The sequence below is a fragment of the Nuphar pumila genome, chromosome 3 (genome assembly GCF_984573655.1).
Source record: "Nuphar pumila chromosome 3, dmNupPumi1.hap1.1, whole genome shotgun sequence".
Classification (NCBI taxonomy): domain Eukaryota; kingdom Viridiplantae; phylum Streptophyta; class Magnoliopsida; order Nymphaeales; family Nymphaeaceae; genus Nuphar; species Nuphar pumila.
Genome location: NC_143251.1, coordinates 41,435,597 through 41,454,287, shown reverse-complemented (window position 1 = coordinate 41,454,287; position 18,691 = coordinate 41,435,597). Strand labels below are relative to the sequence as shown.

Below are 18,691 nucleotides of genomic sequence, written 5' to 3'. Positions count from 1 at the left end.
ACTAGAGCCTCAACCTGAGTAGGACTCTAGGTTGGGCATGTTTCTTTTAGAGTCTTGGGAGAAGGGAAAATTCCTTTTACGCGTCTCAACTAGGCTGGGTCCTGGCTGGGGCAAATTTATCACAAACCACTGGTCTCAATCTCGCCTTATCCTTGAGACAAAATCACTGGATACTGAGCTCCTAGTTGGTCTTCATCTTTCTTCCAAGTATCTTCATAATCAACCTCCCTTTTTGGATCAAACACCAAGGTAAGATATTCCTCCTTCATTGTGAGTCAACTATCTAAGTGACAACTCAGATGGTGCTCAAGTAATTAACCGTCAATTGTGTCAAGCGTCGCCTTGAATACATCGTGTGCATTGAGTTGTTGTAGCCTCACCAATGATGTACTACAGTGATGACCCGCAGCTATAATAGGGTGGGAATTGGTGACAAGGGACGTATGAGCACAAGGCATAGTGGCAATGCATGGATGCACATGCCATGGAGCATTGCCGCAATGCAGTAGTGTGTCAGCGCAAGACGCACCGCAACGTGGGGGCGTGTTTGTAACATCCCAAACTTTAACCCAAAAAAAATCCTTATTTTTTTTTCTTTTAAAATCAGCAAAAACAACTTTTCTCTTTGGGTTAAACATTCTGGGCATGTTACAAAATGAACAATCATAACTGAATTAAAATAGGAATAACATTTATTATTAAAATTTAATTCAGTAATAATAATTTAAAATTTATATCAAAGTATTTTCAGTCTAAAATAACAATAAATTTTTTTTCCAAAACTATCCCTGAGAAAGAAAAAGACTAGCTCTCAACGCCGCCCCAGCATCTGTTCCGCAGTTATACATCATACTTTACCTAAAACCCCATAAAAAAGGTCAGACTCGTGAAAGCCTGTTAGAGAATATCAATATAGGAAAACCAAAACCAGTATACATGAACATATTTCAATAAATTTACACTTTAATTTAGGCAAATATTCATTTTAGGTGTGCATGATACCATAGTTGCATAACAAGAATAACATTTAGAAATAATTAACAATCTTATTTATGAGCAGATAAATAATGCATGCACTTACGATAAAGAACCGATAGCCTTTTTATGCATGAGTGACTTTTAATTGCCTTTATTTATTTATTTTTATGTGATGTATGTTAGGACTATATAAATGAACAAACATTTAAGGTTTCACTTCTTAGCCCTTTGAGTACTACACAAGCTTATCCTAGATCAAGACCATGACTTAGGAGAGGTATTTTCATACAAGTTGTAGCTTAACCCTAGCCAAGTACTTTGCACCAGTCCCGGGTGAGGGACGACCTAATAGAGAGAGAGATCCCAACACCTCCAACCTGATGCCTCAGACTTCAGTCATGAGTTTCTTAACCTGCCAACCCGCGAATAATTTGGAAGCTTTCCCTATCTCTGTGGTTAGAGAGGAGCAACCTTTCGTGCTAAAAACTTGGTTTATTGATCTTGAAGTACTGCTTACCCTCTCATTGTAAGCCTCAATAGAATTAATGTTCATATCACATTCTTTTAATTATATTAACTCTGTTATTTTTTTATGTACACACATAATGAATCTATCACTAAGATTGATGCCTCCAATTTGGACACCTTGATGCATGATTCAATGCCAATAATGCTTTCATGCCATGCATGCAAATTATAACACATTCACTTTCAGTAATGCATTTATTTATAGGCATTGAATATGATTAATAACATGCATCCATACATAGTCACATGCCACACTGCAATGCACATGCATATGCAATTCAATAGTAATGTTCATTCATTCATTGACATGCAATAACAATTCATCTGATGTCATGATTATTAGGAATTTAAAACATGCATTTACATAGCATTTCAGGACAATTAAATGCTCATACACAATTTTTTCTTGCAATTGGGTTATGTTGTTATAAAAAATGATAAATAAATAATTTTCTTCTTGTTGAGACTATAACTGAGCTACAACAAACCTAGGACAGACCTGCAACTCACTAGCTCGTTAAAGTCTAACCGAGGTGCACCACCAAGGTCACACCTTGCTGGTTACTTGTGACTGATAGGCGAACTGGGGTCATGCCGACCCCAGCTTGCAGATTTAATACTCTACAAATTTAGAGGTTATGTGCGCTATTAACAAATTATTTTCCAAAGTTATTTGCAATTAATCTTAACATTTTTTTTCTTTCTAAATCAATAAAATTTGAAATCTATTAGGGTCACTTTCAGGTGAATTATCCATCTAATGTACCAATGCTTCAATATTAAGGTATTTGAGATCAAGGAAGTGAAATGTCAATAAGGCCTTAAAAATGCTAAAAAAATCTTGAAATGAAGATACAACTATAAGCGAGAAGAGATTTGTCGGGCATGCCACTCTTCTCTCACTATATTTAACTATAAAATAATTCACATGGTAAAAATTTAATTTTAGTTTTGATTTGATTTGCATAAAAGTGCCTCTTTGCACTACATTTTGGTGTGTATAACTAGGAAAATTCTCTTAAATAAATTTTAGCATAATGATCTATCTTTTCATATTTGTACTCAAATTGCGGACTGAGGCTATGTATGGGTACATAGAACTAGCAATCTGCATTATAGGATACAATGTGGCCTATGTAAAAATAGCATTATAGACTAGAAGTTGGTCAATAGTTTATAATGACATGTTGTACACTGGATATTAACATGCTTTATTAGTTTTTTTTTCTTCAATGACAACAATTCTTATTGTCTTTGGCATGCAAGTTTGAGGAAATTTATTTGGGTTCATATGGCAGTAATGTCACTAGTTATTCTAAAAGAATTGTTGCACATGGTGCTACTTTCAAATAATATAATTTGGCCAAGTTTGTCAAAAGAACATTCATACATGATAGAATTGGATATGCTTTAATCACCATTGTCATTTGCTCAATAGTATCTTAATATACTTAGTAAGATGGATAAACTCTATCAAATGAGCATTATTGTATCCATGTAGCTATAGATGTCATAGTCATCCCTAACTCTTTGCAAACATCGAAACCAAATACTTTACTTGAATAGTAGGCTTAGACAATTATAATGATTTTTTCTTCTTCTAATTTTGATCAATCCCAATCCATCCAAGGATTGATCTAATTAATGTCAAGCATAATACATGGCTGATCTATATAGAGATCGATTCAAGCAATCGGTATCCCCCACCTGAGCAACTGAAGCCTGTACTTGAGAATGGTCATCACATATATGTTTATTTTTTTTCTACAAGTCCATATCAGTCTGTATTCGATTTGAGACTTATCTGGAACCTGTTAAAGGTTCAAACTCATGACTGACCCTTACCTGGGTCAGTCTTGGTACCGGTTTTGCAAACCGAATTTGGTCCAACTCAAATGCCTCTAAAACATCCCGTAAACATTTTTCTAAGACTTTTTTTTTCAGAATTTTGAATTTACATGGGACAATTTGGTTTACATCATAGTTGAACCAGATTAGGTCTGATATTGAGTTTACCCAAACTGTATTTGGAAAAAACTTGTTTTCACACCAAAATCAAGATTTTTTTAAACCTGGTTTTACTGCAAATCAAATTTGAACCGATATCAGATCTAGTTATTTTAGGATTGATATACAGGTTTTGAAAACAAATTTGCACTCAAAGTATGCTCGTGCATACGGGTCCTAGTCTACATGTATCGGATTAGAACTCTTATCTAGAAAATAGTTGAAAAACCCAAATCCAACATGTGTGGGCCGATCAGATCTTTCGATTGGTGTTTAACCTTCGTAGCTACGCCTCCACTTTAATGGAGGTAACCACCTTAAAGAAGAAAGTGGGGGGTCTGAACCAAATTTTGAAGAAGAAGATCAAGGGAGAAAGAGATGGGTTTGCAAAGAGAATAGAGAGAAAGAAAGAGAGCAAAATAAGGTGCCGTGTGTGCCTTCTCATTTAAATACATTATTTGGGAATTCCAAATCCCATCACTCTATTTCCTAACTTGTCTTTTCCATACACAAATTCCACCAATTTATTTTCCTTATGACAAATACCAATAATCCATGCACTTAGGAAATTTTTTAAAGTATGAATCTTGAGGTCCTATGTTCATTATTATTATTTTTTGTTAAGTTTTATAATCCTTTTGGCTTGCCTCAAGTAGAGGTTTCAGCCAACAATGGCATGTCCACTAGGGTGAGACGACCCACCCTAGGGAGTTACCATGCTAAAAAGAACAAACTTATAAAATATCTAAGTTTGCTATTATGGTTGATAATCAATTTCTATTTAGGAAACTTCCAAAATTCCTTTGACTTTGGGCTTAAAGAGATTCCTTAATAAAATTCCAGATTTTATTTTCATTTTAAGCAATATAAGATATCAACTAGGTTGGGCCCACATAGGGGTGGACGCCTAGCCCATTGGAGTACTCCTATATTTTATATATTATAATTAATTCAAAATTTTTCATTTCATAAATTAATCATTCTAAATTCTCATATTGGTTTCTCTATTAGATTTCAAACCCAATTAAGAAATCCAAATCAAATCCATGTTCAATTACTAAAATCCAAATCTTAATTAAAAAACAAATTTCATATTAAATTTCATTTAAATTCTAAATATAAATTAAGACCAAGTTAACTTTGAATTTAAATTCAATTTCAAACCCTACTTCAATTATGATTATTTTAACATATAAGTTCAATTTCAAGTTGACATTAAATAAAATTATAATTTCACCCTATTTAAGCATAAAATTCCTATTTTTATTTATTAATTATCAAAAATTTCAAATTCTAATTCTACTTTTAAATCCAAAATAACGAGTAATTCAAATTTGAATTTACCTTCCATTAAATCCTAATTTATATGAAAATTCAAATCAAATTTGAATCCAAATATAATATACAAAACCTATTTATTTAAATCCAAATCCAAATTTAAGTTGAATATTAAGTGTAAATCGACTCTAATTAACTTCACTTTTAAAAATTCAATTTCAAACTAATTTAATCATGTCACTATTTAACATAAAATTTTACTTCAAGTTAACATTAATTGCACTTCTAAGTTTTTATCTGATGTAATTTGAAAAACTTATATTTTATTGTTTAATACTTCCAAAAAATTGTAGGTGTTAAAGAGTTGGTTGTGTGGTTGCTCTATGAAAACACTGAGACACGATCATCAAAAACTGCTTACAAACGGTGGTACACATGAATAATAACAAAGATGGGCTTTATGAGTCAAATGTTAAATGGGTAATGCCCTTCACTAAATAGTCTGGATACTCGATAGAGGCAGCAGTCAACAAGGTCAGATCAACACTCATTTTGTTCATAATTGAATCAAACTCACGTGTTTTGATGCAATCGTAAGAGGCCTTGGGGGTTGTGCTTCAACCATGCTTCTTCGAAGAATGATGCAAGATTCACATCATGGAGAACTAGATCAATTTTCTGACAATCTTTATATGGTCCCTCAAAGAATGATGAAAGATCTGTAAAATAAATGATTCAGTTCAAATCCATTCTTTTCATTCACTCAGCGAATTTGCATTGTCACAAAACATTGTTTATCTTTCACCTTTCATGCCCCTCCTTGAAGGATTCACGACACTCCTTTTTATAATCAATGAGTTGGAGTCTTTTGGAATCCATACCCGGAGGTCCAATTTTAAGTATTTTGTGTTTTGCACTCAATATGTGCCAAAATTGAGGTTGCAGCCCTTGTGATTGGCCAAAAAAATTAATTTTGAATCCAATACAACAAATCATGCTGCAAAATTACTCACGGATTGGCAAGAATCACGATTCTCATGTGCTTGACTGGGTAGCGTACGATAGTGCCATGCTACAATACCGAGGGAGGTTCAGATGGTGCAGAGGGGGAAGCTAGGGTTTAAGGCTGAATCTTGGTTTGGTCATCTGGTCTAGAGTATTAGGTATATAAAAGTATTTTTTTGAGATTTTTTTCAGTATTTTTAAAAGGTCATGACTAATTTATTTTTGGGATAGGCCAGGGCATTATAGGTCCAGTTCGATTTTCTGGGTTCTGATAGGTTCCAAAGATCAGACCAGAGCTTAGTGAAATGGATGATTTTGGGAGATTTGTAAATTGGGTTTGAAAGCTAACATATGCACATTCCTAGAAAAACAATAGGATTTATGGATATAGGATTAGGCTTAAAGAATTTGTTGAAGTTAAAGAATGTTAGGTCATTAGGATCCAGTCGTTGGATCTAACATGTTTTGGTAAAATGACAATATCTACATATTGGAACATGATTTTTCTGATCAATAAATTGAGTTTGGTTTAGTTCAAATATGACTATCTATAATGATTTTTTTGAACTGACAGAGGACATGATGAATTTCAAACAATAATATTAGGATGTAGTTATGTGCTGATCCTTCCTAAAAAGAGGTAGAATGAGGCATGTCTTCTTGAAGTCAAATCGAGGTCACTAGTGGTTTGATTCAAATTATTCAAAAAAATAATTAAAAATACATACATTAAAGAACCTGATGCCAATTTGATCTCTTGTGAATGATAAGAGGAGAGATCCTAGAGTGCAGATCGTCGTAGTTGATGTAGGTTACTGTTGGTTGCAATTGGATCTATCATGCGAAGCTGTGAAGGGATTAGACCTATGGTGCATCATCCATGACAGCAGGCTGGTCGACGTGGCTCACAAGAACGATATTCTAATACCATTGTTAGGATCTAAACTCTCACGAAGAACGATCTTACGAATTTCGTCGAGTTGAACGGTGTGGCTGCCAGGAACGATGCTCTGATACCACTGCTAGAACCCGACCTCCCACAAAGGATGGTCTTACGAATTCTGGTGAGCTGGACATGAGGCATGAATTCAGAGAGAGGCATGCACCATGAGTAGGAGAAGCGTGCAACATTGGGAGAGAGAATGTCATCTCTTATGGTCGGCTACACAGGGAAGCATGAGGTGAATGAAGGTTGACGACAAGGGATGGATAAAAGGCGTTTCCTTTGGGTCAACGATGTTTATGGAGGAAGAAGCGGGAGAGAAATATATTCTCTCGGAGAACAAGAACACAAACTATGAACAAAGCCTGAAAAAATCTTGAAATAAACTTTATTTAAAATAAACTAAGCATGATACACCTATTTATAGACGGACAAAATGGTAAAAATATACGTAATTCTCACCCTAAAGAGGACTCTAAGGGGTGCGTCCCACTAGAGTCCCGACCTAAATAGGATTTCAGGTTAGGCACATTTCTTTGAGAGTCTTGAGAGAAGGTGAAACACCCTCTGCTTTGTCCCAACTGGGTAGGATTCCAGCTAGACAGGTTCTGTCTAGGGCAAATCTGGCTAGTCGAATCCAGAGTAAAAAAGGGTTCGTAACATAAACAATGAAAGGGTCACATTTAATGCTTGTACAAAAATTATTAAACAAGAAAAAAAATCATAATATATTCATCTCCGATATTTGCATTGTTTCGGCAAATTCACAAATTAGTCAATAGTTCCACATGTACAGAGTATATTTGCGATGACAAATATGAAAGTCATTACGACTTCCACAATCATAAATTCAATTCATTGAGGGAGATTCACATGCATGATTTGCGTAAAACCTACATTATTTGCGATGGTCATTTAAGAGTACGAACTTCACTAAAATTTGCAATATATTATGTGTATCTCACCACTTATTTGTGGACCTCCTAAGTGATCAATTTGTTCAGAGATGTTTACGCGACATCTCACAAATGTTATATTATATATGTGAATTTAGTACAGTATTTGCGAAGTTATGCAAGGAAGTTCACAAATTTAGTTATGCAAACTTTTTTAGGTCTATAAAAAAAATTTGTGCGAATCTACATTTTAATGAGAGTTTGCGATACCTGAGAAGCGTATCAATATATTGTGCGGACCTTATAAGGTTTGCTCATGCGAAGGGTAAAAAGGTCAGCAATTTGTGAATTTGGATATGGGGCAAATTTGCAAATTTATGGGACATTTCAAGAAACGTGTCATTTTTTCTATACAATACTATCATTTTCCATTATGAAAGTATATTTCACAGTACTCGAGAATCTTATAAAAAAGTTGCACGCTGTAAATTTACAAGGCAGCTTTGTAGCACTGACCAAATCCAAGGATACCCATCACCCATGGAACTCTAGAATTACTTAGGCAGAGTATAACATGGAAATTATAATTATATATAATGTTGAGTTTTTGAAAGTTAATGTGGCAATTTCCTCCGGAGTCCACCCAAAATCAAGCCAAAACATTAAGAAAAAGAAAATCCTAATGCACACTACTCGATAACCTATTCCACAAGTAAAACGCATATTTTATTAACACAAATTATCGCAGTAAGTTATAAGATTTCACATGTTTATTTTTACATCATAATTTAATAGGGCTTTAATATATTCATAATTTTGTTTTCACACATTTCAAATTCTTTTTTATTTTCATATTGAACAGAGATTTTTTCCTACTTTCCATGAAAATTCATATATGAGATTTGCCCTTGCTAAGAAAAAAACCCAGACACCCATATTATGGCACCAACTGAGAGCAGATCAGGTGCAATATTTGGTGTGCCGCGCATCTGATCACCCTCCAACCGCTGTTGGGTCCTACAGCTGACAGGTTGTATCCCAAAGATGGTAGGTGATCTGCTGCAGCAGCACACTAAAAGTGTGCAATCACATTGCACCTGATCCTTCCACCACCGATATGTCCAGACACCAAACATGATGGAGACAGATCAATCAGCCCCACCATGAATCAAAGAAACAGGCCTCGTAAAAGTGCATTACCGCTAGCCAAGGAACCATGGAGATGCACATCCACAGTCAACGCAAGCATCAAGGAACAGCTAGAATTAAAGAACCAGAAGCCTTCCCAAGATGGAAGTCTGCGGTAATGTAGTAGGATCAATCTTCTCACAATCGGTTTCTGAATAGACTACATTTTCCGAAAAAAAATGCCCCAATAGCTCTGGTCGATTCCGTTTGGATCAGTCAAATAAAAAAACAGTTGGTATACATGCTGGTTCAGACCCAATTCAAGCTGAATTGGGCTTGAAATCACCTGATTTTATAAGGGGACTGGATTTGTCACAGGCTTAGAAGCGAAGGGCCCCGCGACATAGCTTCGGGTAATTGGCCCTTGCACTGAATTGTAAAAGGCTAGGTTGACAGAAAAAACTATAACCAAATGCATGACAGAATTCACACTCTGCGACTCACACTGGCCAAGACTAAGATAGTTTTCTCAACTGATTGAAAACTTTTCTACCACATGCCAGCCCTGAAGCACGGCTTATCAAACATGCTTACACTCGGATCCACGACAACAACTGTGATTGGGGAAGGGATCTCCTGAATATTGGGTCTGTTGTTAAAACAAATTGAACGCTTTATGAAATGAGCGGAGTATCAGAAACTGTAGCCAGAGCCGCTATGGAACCACAAATAACTCCCCAATCCAACGACCTCCACATCAATACCACAAACAGATACAAGACTCTTTCCCACATCCCTTAAAAGGCTGCTCTCATTACAACAAACCAAGTATCCTCAAACTTATAAGCATGAGTAAAAACTAGATATATGGGTAAGCCTATGGATGAAGCATGAACATACATGTATACATGCACGAGGGCATGAACAAACACAGCCACAGTTACACCCTTTTCTTCTCCCAAACTGTGAGGTAACCCAACTGCAGTTTGTCAGCAAACAGCAAAACGCCTCATTGGGTGAAGGCGTACACAAACACAAAAGAAGTGGGTAAGTCTATCTGTCCAACGATTGCGACAAACTGATATAGGAACAGACGGGGTGCAAGAACAACGACTACACACTACACTTCCTCTCTTGAGTTGTTGCTACTTTTTATGATGTTGAATTTGCACAGTGGGCAGGTAGCGTTGATGTACAGCCACTTATCTATGCAGGCACAATGAAAATGATGCCCGCAAGGAAGCTCACGCAACTCCACACCATCGTCGTACGCAGTGAGGCAAATGCAGCATTCCTGTAAGCAGTAGGAAGTACAACCAGTAACAGTATGCAAAACCAAAAAAATAGCTGCTCAGACCTACCATAAGCCAAAACTATGTTAAAATCAATTTGGTTGAAGGAATTTAAATCAGATGGACTCTTGATTACTGCAGAAGTAGAGAATGAGAAAATTCTAGAACAGCTTACAGCATCCTCTGCAGAAAGAACACGCTCAAAAGGTACCCCACCACACGTTGTCATTACCCCACCAAACGACTCTGATTTCTCTAGATTAAGCTTCTCGATAGCTCCAGCTGATCGGAACTTGTACTTGGGCAGTTCGCGGACATCTTCTTCAGAAGCACCTTCCTGCTTCAAAAGCACCACCATCAGTATTATAACAATTACCAAGAGAAGAAAAAAAAAACATGGTCGAAGCTAATTTATTTCAACTTAATTTCATGCATTAGTAATTACAGGAGCTGGGATAGTAAGATGATTAGATGGTCATTTGCTGATCTGATGTTAGGTGTGGTCAAAAGTGATAGAACTTTACAAGTTTTGGACAATTCAAAGAAAACCATCGTGATCCAAGAGGGACTCGTGCTGTTCAAGTTTCATGGGCGAATACTGTTTGTCCTGCATTATAATCTAATTCATATTTCCAGCTTGAGCGTTAGCCATCAACAGCAAGTAGTGGCAGGCAAAATCAAAGGCCTTGGCCGGAAGAAGACATCGATTTGATGCAAGCACCTCATCCTATATGGCATGCCACTTTGATGCAGGATATCATAACCAGCCAAAGAGAAAGCACTAAAGCGGGATTACCGTTAGATTAACTCCGCGGAAAATATAATGCATCAATCAGATATGTGAACCCCTGTATCACAGCGACCTTTATCCATGACATATCTGGAAATGAAGGCACGTCTTCTTCTGCAGCCATTCTGTCCATGCCATATGACACAAAGAAGGCTATATGCACAACTTCACATGCATTTCAGCAATCACAACTCTATGGACAACCAAGCTCAATACCTAAGCTCATATGGCTTCACTCGTAATCAATTGAACGTAGCTCAAGGCCTTCAAGGCACTCCATTCCTAGAACCTTTTCTGACCTTTTGATAAATTGTAGGCTTGAAAGGATAGCAGCTGCTTCAGAGATGAGCAGTACAACCTAGATACATGCGAAATATATGGAAGTTTCACGACAACATGAATTACTAGGAAACAGTGTTTCATGTACTGGATCTAACTTGTTTTCTTGACTGATTTTTTCAGATCGGTAATTATTGGTCAACTTTACATCCTTAAAAGTTTTAGAACTGTTGATTTCTTCGCTTATAGAAAGGTTACCTTTTTTCTCCTGTAGCCATCAGAAATCATCAATGACTACAATTCCAAAACTAATATATATATATATATGTTATATCTACTTATTTGTTTATTTATATTGCTAATACTCACCAACCAAATTACTACCACTCTATGCAAAAAGCCAACAAGAGCATATGACGGAACTATAGGATGAACAACTATAACAATAATCTAGCACAACGCAAAACAACAATATCAAATGTGAGGTACCTGATCTGCCACTGCATACAAAATTGCAATAATACATGGTAGACAACAACAGACTGCTATACCAATGACGCATGCCAAGGCAACACAGAATACTACAAAGAACACGTCAAAGGCAAGGAATACCACACAGAGCCTGCAAACCAGAAAATGTAATAATCAATCAGACAAATAATAGAGAAAAGGAAGTGAATATGGGACCATTATGCTTGGGTTTGAACAAACCAGTAAAGCTGAGGTGCATCACGAAGCAAGCTTTGACCACCAGAAGAAACCCAATAAAATCCAATGATCCACCATATGAATGAGAACATCGTATTGGCAGATTCCAGATACTTTGCAACACTGCCATAGAAAAAACACTGACCAATCAGATGCAGGAAAAATTTCTTGCTGACTCAACAGCTTCGTTTCTACACACTAAAGCATTTATAAAGAACTATAGAATGAACAAAAGTATGGTGCACCTAACAGAAACATGGAACTTCATCAAGAATTATCACAACTAAAGGTTTTGCATTTAGATAGGATATAGAGAGAACTTAGGTTCAAAATCTAAAGGGAAATATTTTCCAGCTCAAAAGATTTATTTTTCACTTTTCTGTTAATGGTAAACAACTAAACAATAATGTGTTACTTTATAGATACTTTTTGACAAGCAAACTTTTCAGAAACAATGATATGATTAAAAAAAACATCTGGATAAGCCCTTTCCATGTCATATAGATGAACATCATGACGAGCATATAAAAACCATGAAATGACTTAAATACTTGTGCATATCTATAACTTCACCCAAGCAAATATTAAACAGGTAGAGCCACCCATTATTTTTGACTTAGTATCCAGATTATGGAAGCCTTCAATCTAACATGAACTTATGATAGGATGCTACAATAATTCTTGCATGAATCATAAAATAGTGCAAGTTAATGGAGCTTCACGATTAAAAAATCATGAATGTTGCATAATTCATAAATAATTTTGAGATGGTCTTCAGTACTGCCTTCAAATCTATAAAACCACATAAATAATGTCAGCATGTTGCTCTATTTTTGCATCAACGGAATGCCAACCAAATTGAAGCCTGCAGTATATACCTGCAAATTTGATGTAAGTAGACCAAGCTGAAGTACAACAAAAGCAAGAGGGTAATGGAGGGCCACGAATGCAAATTAATTTACTCATGTAGCATGGTGGGATGATCTCATGCACCTCCTCGGGAAACTGCCATCACATCTAGATAACATCATTTGAAGATTTTAAAAAAATGGGAAGTCTCCACAAAATCTTGCAATCTTTCACTTATCAAACCTTCAAGTCCGAACACTCACATAGAATGTGATTTGGGACAGAGGATCTTCACCCAAGAGATACTTGCTTAGCTGATATCTGATCACCAATCAGTTAATGCAGGGAACCTTCAAGCTCGTGGTACAATGTGTCCTATCTCTGTTAGGTCTTTCTTTGCATGTTCAATTATCTAATTTCAAATGTTCAAAACATTCTTCAATTTCAGGTAGTAATGGTGGCAGATTACATCCCCTCATACTAGTAGTGGCTGAACATCCTCTAGGGGGACACAAGAAGCAGCAATAGCAGCTGATCTTCTTAAGCTCTCGTGGTTATGGTTGGCCTTCATTTAGTGTTTATGCTATTTTAGATAATATATGTCTCATCTCTCTTCCACAATTCATCAATCCCAAAGTTTTTTCTGGTTTGATCAAATAAGAAAAATGATCCTTTTCTTTCATGCTTAGAAATATTGGGACTTATGGTGTGTAAGTAAAAATGAATGTTTGTGACTCTGAAATGGATCCCCAATAAATAACATAAGAATAAGATCAAATTGGGAATAACCTTTTGTTTCATACAACCATCTCAATAGATAATCAACTTATGAAAAAACAATAATGATTTGCTCACACTGAACTAAATGTGCCATGCTGATAATAGGTATCCTTTATAAGAACATCTAGTGCCAAAGTCATTTAATGGTTAAGTCAGCCAATTCCTAACTCAAAACTATGTAATGTATTTAAATGCAAGTTAAGGGTGTGCATTTTACCAGCAGTGACCTTGTTTGATTCTTGTTGAAGCATATATTTGAAGGTGGGTGCAAGGTGTCAAAATAGCTCATACACTAATTAGGTAGAGAAGGTCACAAAGATCGAACATTGAACCTATTCCAACAGCTTGAATTCAGATCATAGGGATTGCTGGGGTATTTCCAATCAAAGATACTCAATATATCAATATCAATTAGATCCAAGATCTGATAATTAATTGCTCATTTAATGAGCATTCTCAATATTATGCTTTGAAGATGACTCGAACCTCCATACCCTATAGCACGAGATTTTGAGTCTCAAATTGACATGAAATAAACTAAACTACTATTTATCAAAACATAACCTTATTTTTAATTTAATCAGTAATCATTCTTGAATCAAGGCACTTATCAATAGTTATTTTTATTTGAGTTGAATTCACAATTGTTGAAACTGTGTTACATACATTGGCAACTGACCCGAAGCAATTCGATTATAATTTAATTCATGATGAATTGACGATTGTAGGTGGAAAATTCATATTCTTCAGTCAATGATAAATAGTTTATATGGAAATGAACAAATTGCAAAATCAATATTATAATTAAGCTATCATTTCTCTCTAATATCTGTGGGTAATGTTGGAGTGAACTAGAAAGTTTGGGTAGAGCTGGATCTAAATGCTGGCTAGGTAACCATCCTATAGCAGTAGTAGTTATGAACCCTGTAAACTAGTCCCATTGTGATGGTGAAAACAAAAAAAAAATCCACGTCCTACACATGGAAGAAGGAATAGGAAAATGAATAAATATTGTACATTTTTATTACTGTTTATGCTAAAACATTATACTCACATCATGCCTAGCACCTTTCCTTGCATCTCATTTAAAATATGGGGAGAAAAATGGCATTATAAAAGACATTTTTACCCATAAGATCTTTAAACATTAAATGAATATACCCTACCATGAACTATTTTGGAACAAGAAAGATCCTTATCCAGCTTTCACCAACCAATCTACTCAATTCCAATATTGGATCACCTCTTGCTCTTATTGTCTAGATCTCATCTTAAAAATGGTTGTTGAACACAAAACCAGATTTTATGCACGATTTTAGAGGTTGCACAACTGGATCAGGGAAAAATGAAAGCAAAACTCCAAACGTAGGGTTCCTGAAAATGACAAAAATTGAGAACATATATTGTTTTCAATGGTTTGAACATTACAGAAAAAAGGCTTGTGGCTTGGTCTTCACTAGACATGCAGTTTGAGAGATTATATTTAGGAAAATTAATTCTTAATTGAACAGTAGTTTAACTAAAGAAAATTTGTAAAAGGGTGGGGGAATCTTGTTATTTTTCTGGTGCAAAACTGGGGACGGAACAATCATTTTCTACTAAAGAGATTGGCTACATGACATAAAAATTGAAGAAACCTTGCTAGACAAAACTCATTTCTGGGGAAAACTTGTACATTAAATAATGTTGTTACCAACATGGACATTACAAAGCTGTTACCAACATGATACCAGTCAACATGATAGTGAAAAAACGTGCAATATAATATTGTTACCAACATGATACCAGTTGATATGGAATGACAAAACTGATTCTCTGACATAGACAGAGATAACTGGCACTAAGAAGCTCTCAGAACTAAACAATGGGCAAAAGGTTCAAGCAAACTAGGAACTCACACTACTCGCTCATCATTAGCAGTAAATATAGCCCAAATCAAATGATACTCTGTAAAATTTATTTTATATTGATCTTGCCAGTGCAATTGTTTGAAATTAGCTTTCTTTGTCAAATACATCTGAATTCAGTCATCAACATTTACAATCCCTATGTAAACGAACAAAGATGTGTATAATCTGTCAAACTAGTTCTACAACACACAGTTCATTTCATTGTTCAAACAATTAGCGCACCAAAAATCAACAAGCAGCATTTTTTGCAAAGCCCTTCTTTTAGGGAGTGTTTGATGCCTGTGGGAAAGTTCCGCTGGGGGGAACTTCCCCCTCTTTTTCAATGAGTCCCACGTGCCCCAGAAAACACAGAAGAAACTCCCCCACGTTTTGGGGGGAGTTTAACCCTCTCGACTCCCGTCCCCCCCCCCGGCAGAACTTCTCCCCGGGCATCAAACACACCCTTAGGGTCTGTTCAGGAAGTAGCAATCAGAGAGGAACGGATGGTAATTGAAGTACTATGAGCTCAAGTTTTATAATTCGTACATGACGTTGTTTGGAAGAAAGGAATCGGTGATATGGTGAACGTTTGCGAATTACTTCACCCCGTAAGGGTTCTGATTCCTGTTGAAAACCTCCAGCAAGGTGCGACCAAACATGGGGATTCCTTCAAATTCCTTCCATATCCATTTTACCTGGATTCCCTCCAAGTCATTTTCCATCAATTCCTCCCAAATACCACCAGCCAAACAGATACTTAAAAGAATGACAAAATTTAATAAGAAATCAAAATAAATAGAAGAAACTCCTGCAGAACAATCGAGCAATCAAGCTCTATCAATACAAATATTAAACCACTAATCCTTCTAAAACAAAGAGTACTGAGATTATTCTAAATCCAGCAAATCAAATTCATGCAAAGTAAGAACAAAGGCGCCAGATTCAGAAGTCGGAAACAGTCCCAAATCAATGCCTCTTTCCATATGGCAATGCACAATGCATAATTGTGTACCTGGTCCTCTCCTCTGACTGATCCGCCAGAGTCTCAGACTCTCCGCCCTCTTCACTTTCCTGTTGCCAGCCGGACGGAGAACTCCCGCTGCTGCCCTGCTCCGTCGTTACCCGTTGCCGGCGGTCATATTCCCAGCACACGCACACCATGTGCAGGACGCACTGCACCGCGTACCCCGCAATCCACAGCCTCAGCGGCATCTTCGGCGACTCGTCCCTGCTCAGCAGCAGAACGGCGGCCGCCACGACGACGAACGCGAGGTTCCAGATGATGTCGAGAACGACGACGGGCCTCGAGTACGCCCAGTCGCTCTGCCGCTCCTCCAGCTGCTCGGCGGCCGCCTCGCGGACCAGCATCGACGGCTCGCGCATGATACGTCGGCTGCTCGTGCGGCGGAGGAACCGCGCCGCGCCGCGGATGCTCAGCCGCCTGAGCCCCCGCCGGTTCCGATCGTCCCCTCCGGCCCCGGCCGCGTTCCCGAGCAGCGGGGTGGTGTCGATGATGTCGCCCGAGGCAGGATTGCCCTCCCTCGCCCGCTCCATCTCCTCTCGACCAAAACCCACAGATTCTCCCACAAAACCCTAATCCATCGGCTCCCGAAAACCGTAAAATTTCCCAAAAATCCGAACGAAAAAACGGTCGACCAAAACCTAGAAATCGACCGGGGTCTTGTCCATCGGGATAGAATCCGAGTGAGAATTGCGATTTTCCGGATAATGAAGGGGCGTTAGGGTTTCGGCCTCGGTCGGAAATGCGGAACCGGTAAATTCCTTGGGGAAGGGGAATCTGAATTTCCGGAACTCACGGCAGGGATTTGATCGCGGGGAAGACGGCGTTTATGCGGTGAGCGTCGTCGCGGCTCGCAGGGGACGAAGGGATTGCAGACGTCAGAGCGTGTGGGCCGAACATGAGACGTTAGCTTAAAAGGGATTCAGTCTCCCGAGTCCGACCCGTTTACGCCATGTCCCAAATAGAGTTGGTAAACTAGCCCAACGAATGCTCCAAAAGGAGTTTGACTTAGTGGGATGGAGTTTAGGCCGCTATGCAGGCCGTCTAGGTTCAAATCCCATGAGCATCATTCCATAAAGGGCAGCTCACGGACTTTTAAGCTTTACGGTATAGCCAACGCCGCTAGGAGCCTAGGTCTTAACCTAAGGGTGGTTTCTCTAAGTAATTATATGAAAAAAGCGAGCCTAACGAACTGAACGCAGGATGTGCATTGTTCAAGCTTGGCTCTTTTCTTTTTTGAGCGAGTTGGAGTTGGTTCATCTACAACTAAGAGAATTTAGACAAACGATGTTGGCACTATCGATTTCGAACCTCTTTCATTCAGCCGATTCAAACTCAAATCAAATCGAGGTGAATCGGTCACTTTTTACTTTTTAATTAAAAATTTAAAACTATTAAAGTAATATCATAAGTCCTGATTCTGCCTAATTTGAGGTGTATCGGTATTGAATCGTGTGATTCTATAAGAGGGGGCTGAGTCGGTCCCCTTAGAGAATGGATTTCGTGCATATTCACATCGATATTGACAACATTACTCTAAACCTATCCATTAAAGCTTGAGCTGACTCATTTACAAAATAACTACATTACTTCAAAGTTGTAAGCAAGAGGATTTGAACTTTTAAGTTTATTGCTTGCAAGCTAAACATTTCAACCACCTACATTCTATTGGGGGGAGTGAGAACCCACCCACTAAAAAGCATTTATCAGATGTTCGGTATTTTTTTTTGAAATTATGACCTTAAAAATGTGATCTATGCCCTTTTTTTAAAGGAATTCGTTCTAGGTGCATTTGATTTTGATGCATGGATATATTTTTATAAGGTTTCAAAAATCAACAGCCTACAAGTTTATACATTTTTTAGGCTCCAAATACCAATTTTTTCATCCAAAATGCATGATTAAGTATCTACTTCTAGTAAATCAATCATCATGCTGAACACATCTTTATAATCAAAATTTTGAAAAAAAACACAGATAAATGTTTTTTATTGGTTAGGTTTGAAAGGTTTTTTATTGGGTAGGTTTTCATTTTCTCATTCTATGGTATAAAACATATGTAAAACATGTTTATTTGTAGTTAAAAAACTACGTGAGCCCAGTCAAGTTGAACACCTGGTAGGTGTTTAACTTGTTGAGCTTAATTTTACAAGTTTGAACGAGCTCTTTTTGAGCCGAATACAAGCTAAGTCACGACCAACTCAATCATTTCATCGCATCGCAAAGCTTAGTGCCTGGATGTGGCTGGCAGAAAAAAAAACATCAAAAAATGATTGTAGTGTATGGGTAATTTGACCCAATTCCCTAAAAACCCTACAAG

General features: G+C 37.2%; 1 protein-coding gene across 1 annotated transcript; it reads right to left on the bottom strand.

Annotated features, from left to right (window-relative positions):
• Positions 1 to 9,556: 9,556 nt before the first annotated feature.
• LOC149842697 (E3 ubiquitin-protein ligase At4g11680-like) lies at positions 9,557 to 17,258 on the bottom strand. Its single transcript, XM_089999369.1, has 5 exons — positions 16,363 to 17,258; positions 11,836 to 11,955; positions 11,614 to 11,746; positions 10,231 to 10,392; positions 9,557 to 10,057 (listed from the first exon to the last, which is right to left on the bottom strand). The coding sequence occupies exons 1-5, from the start codon at positions 16,902 to 16,904 to the stop codon at positions 9,884 to 9,886; spliced, it is 1,131 nt and encodes a 376-aa protein (XP_089855495.1). The 5' UTR covers positions 16,905 to 17,258; the 3' UTR covers positions 9,557 to 9,883.
• Positions 17,259 to 18,691: the final 1,433 nt, after the last annotated feature.

Excerpts from the sequence above, each read along its gene's own strand:
- LOC149842697 (XM_089999369.1), bottom strand. The coding sequence starts at position 16,904 with ATGGAGCGGGCGAGGGAGGGCAATCCTGCCTCGGGCGACATCATCGAC. Across the intron at positions 11,747-11,835 it reads GATGCACCTCAGCTTTACTG|GCTCTGTGTGGTATTCCTTG; the intron begins GTTTGTTCAAAC and ends TCTGGTTTGCAG. Across the intron at positions 10,058-10,230 it reads TTCTTTCTGCAGAGGATGCT|GAATGCTGCATTTGCCTCAC; the intron begins GTAAGCTGTTCT and ends TACTGCTTACAG.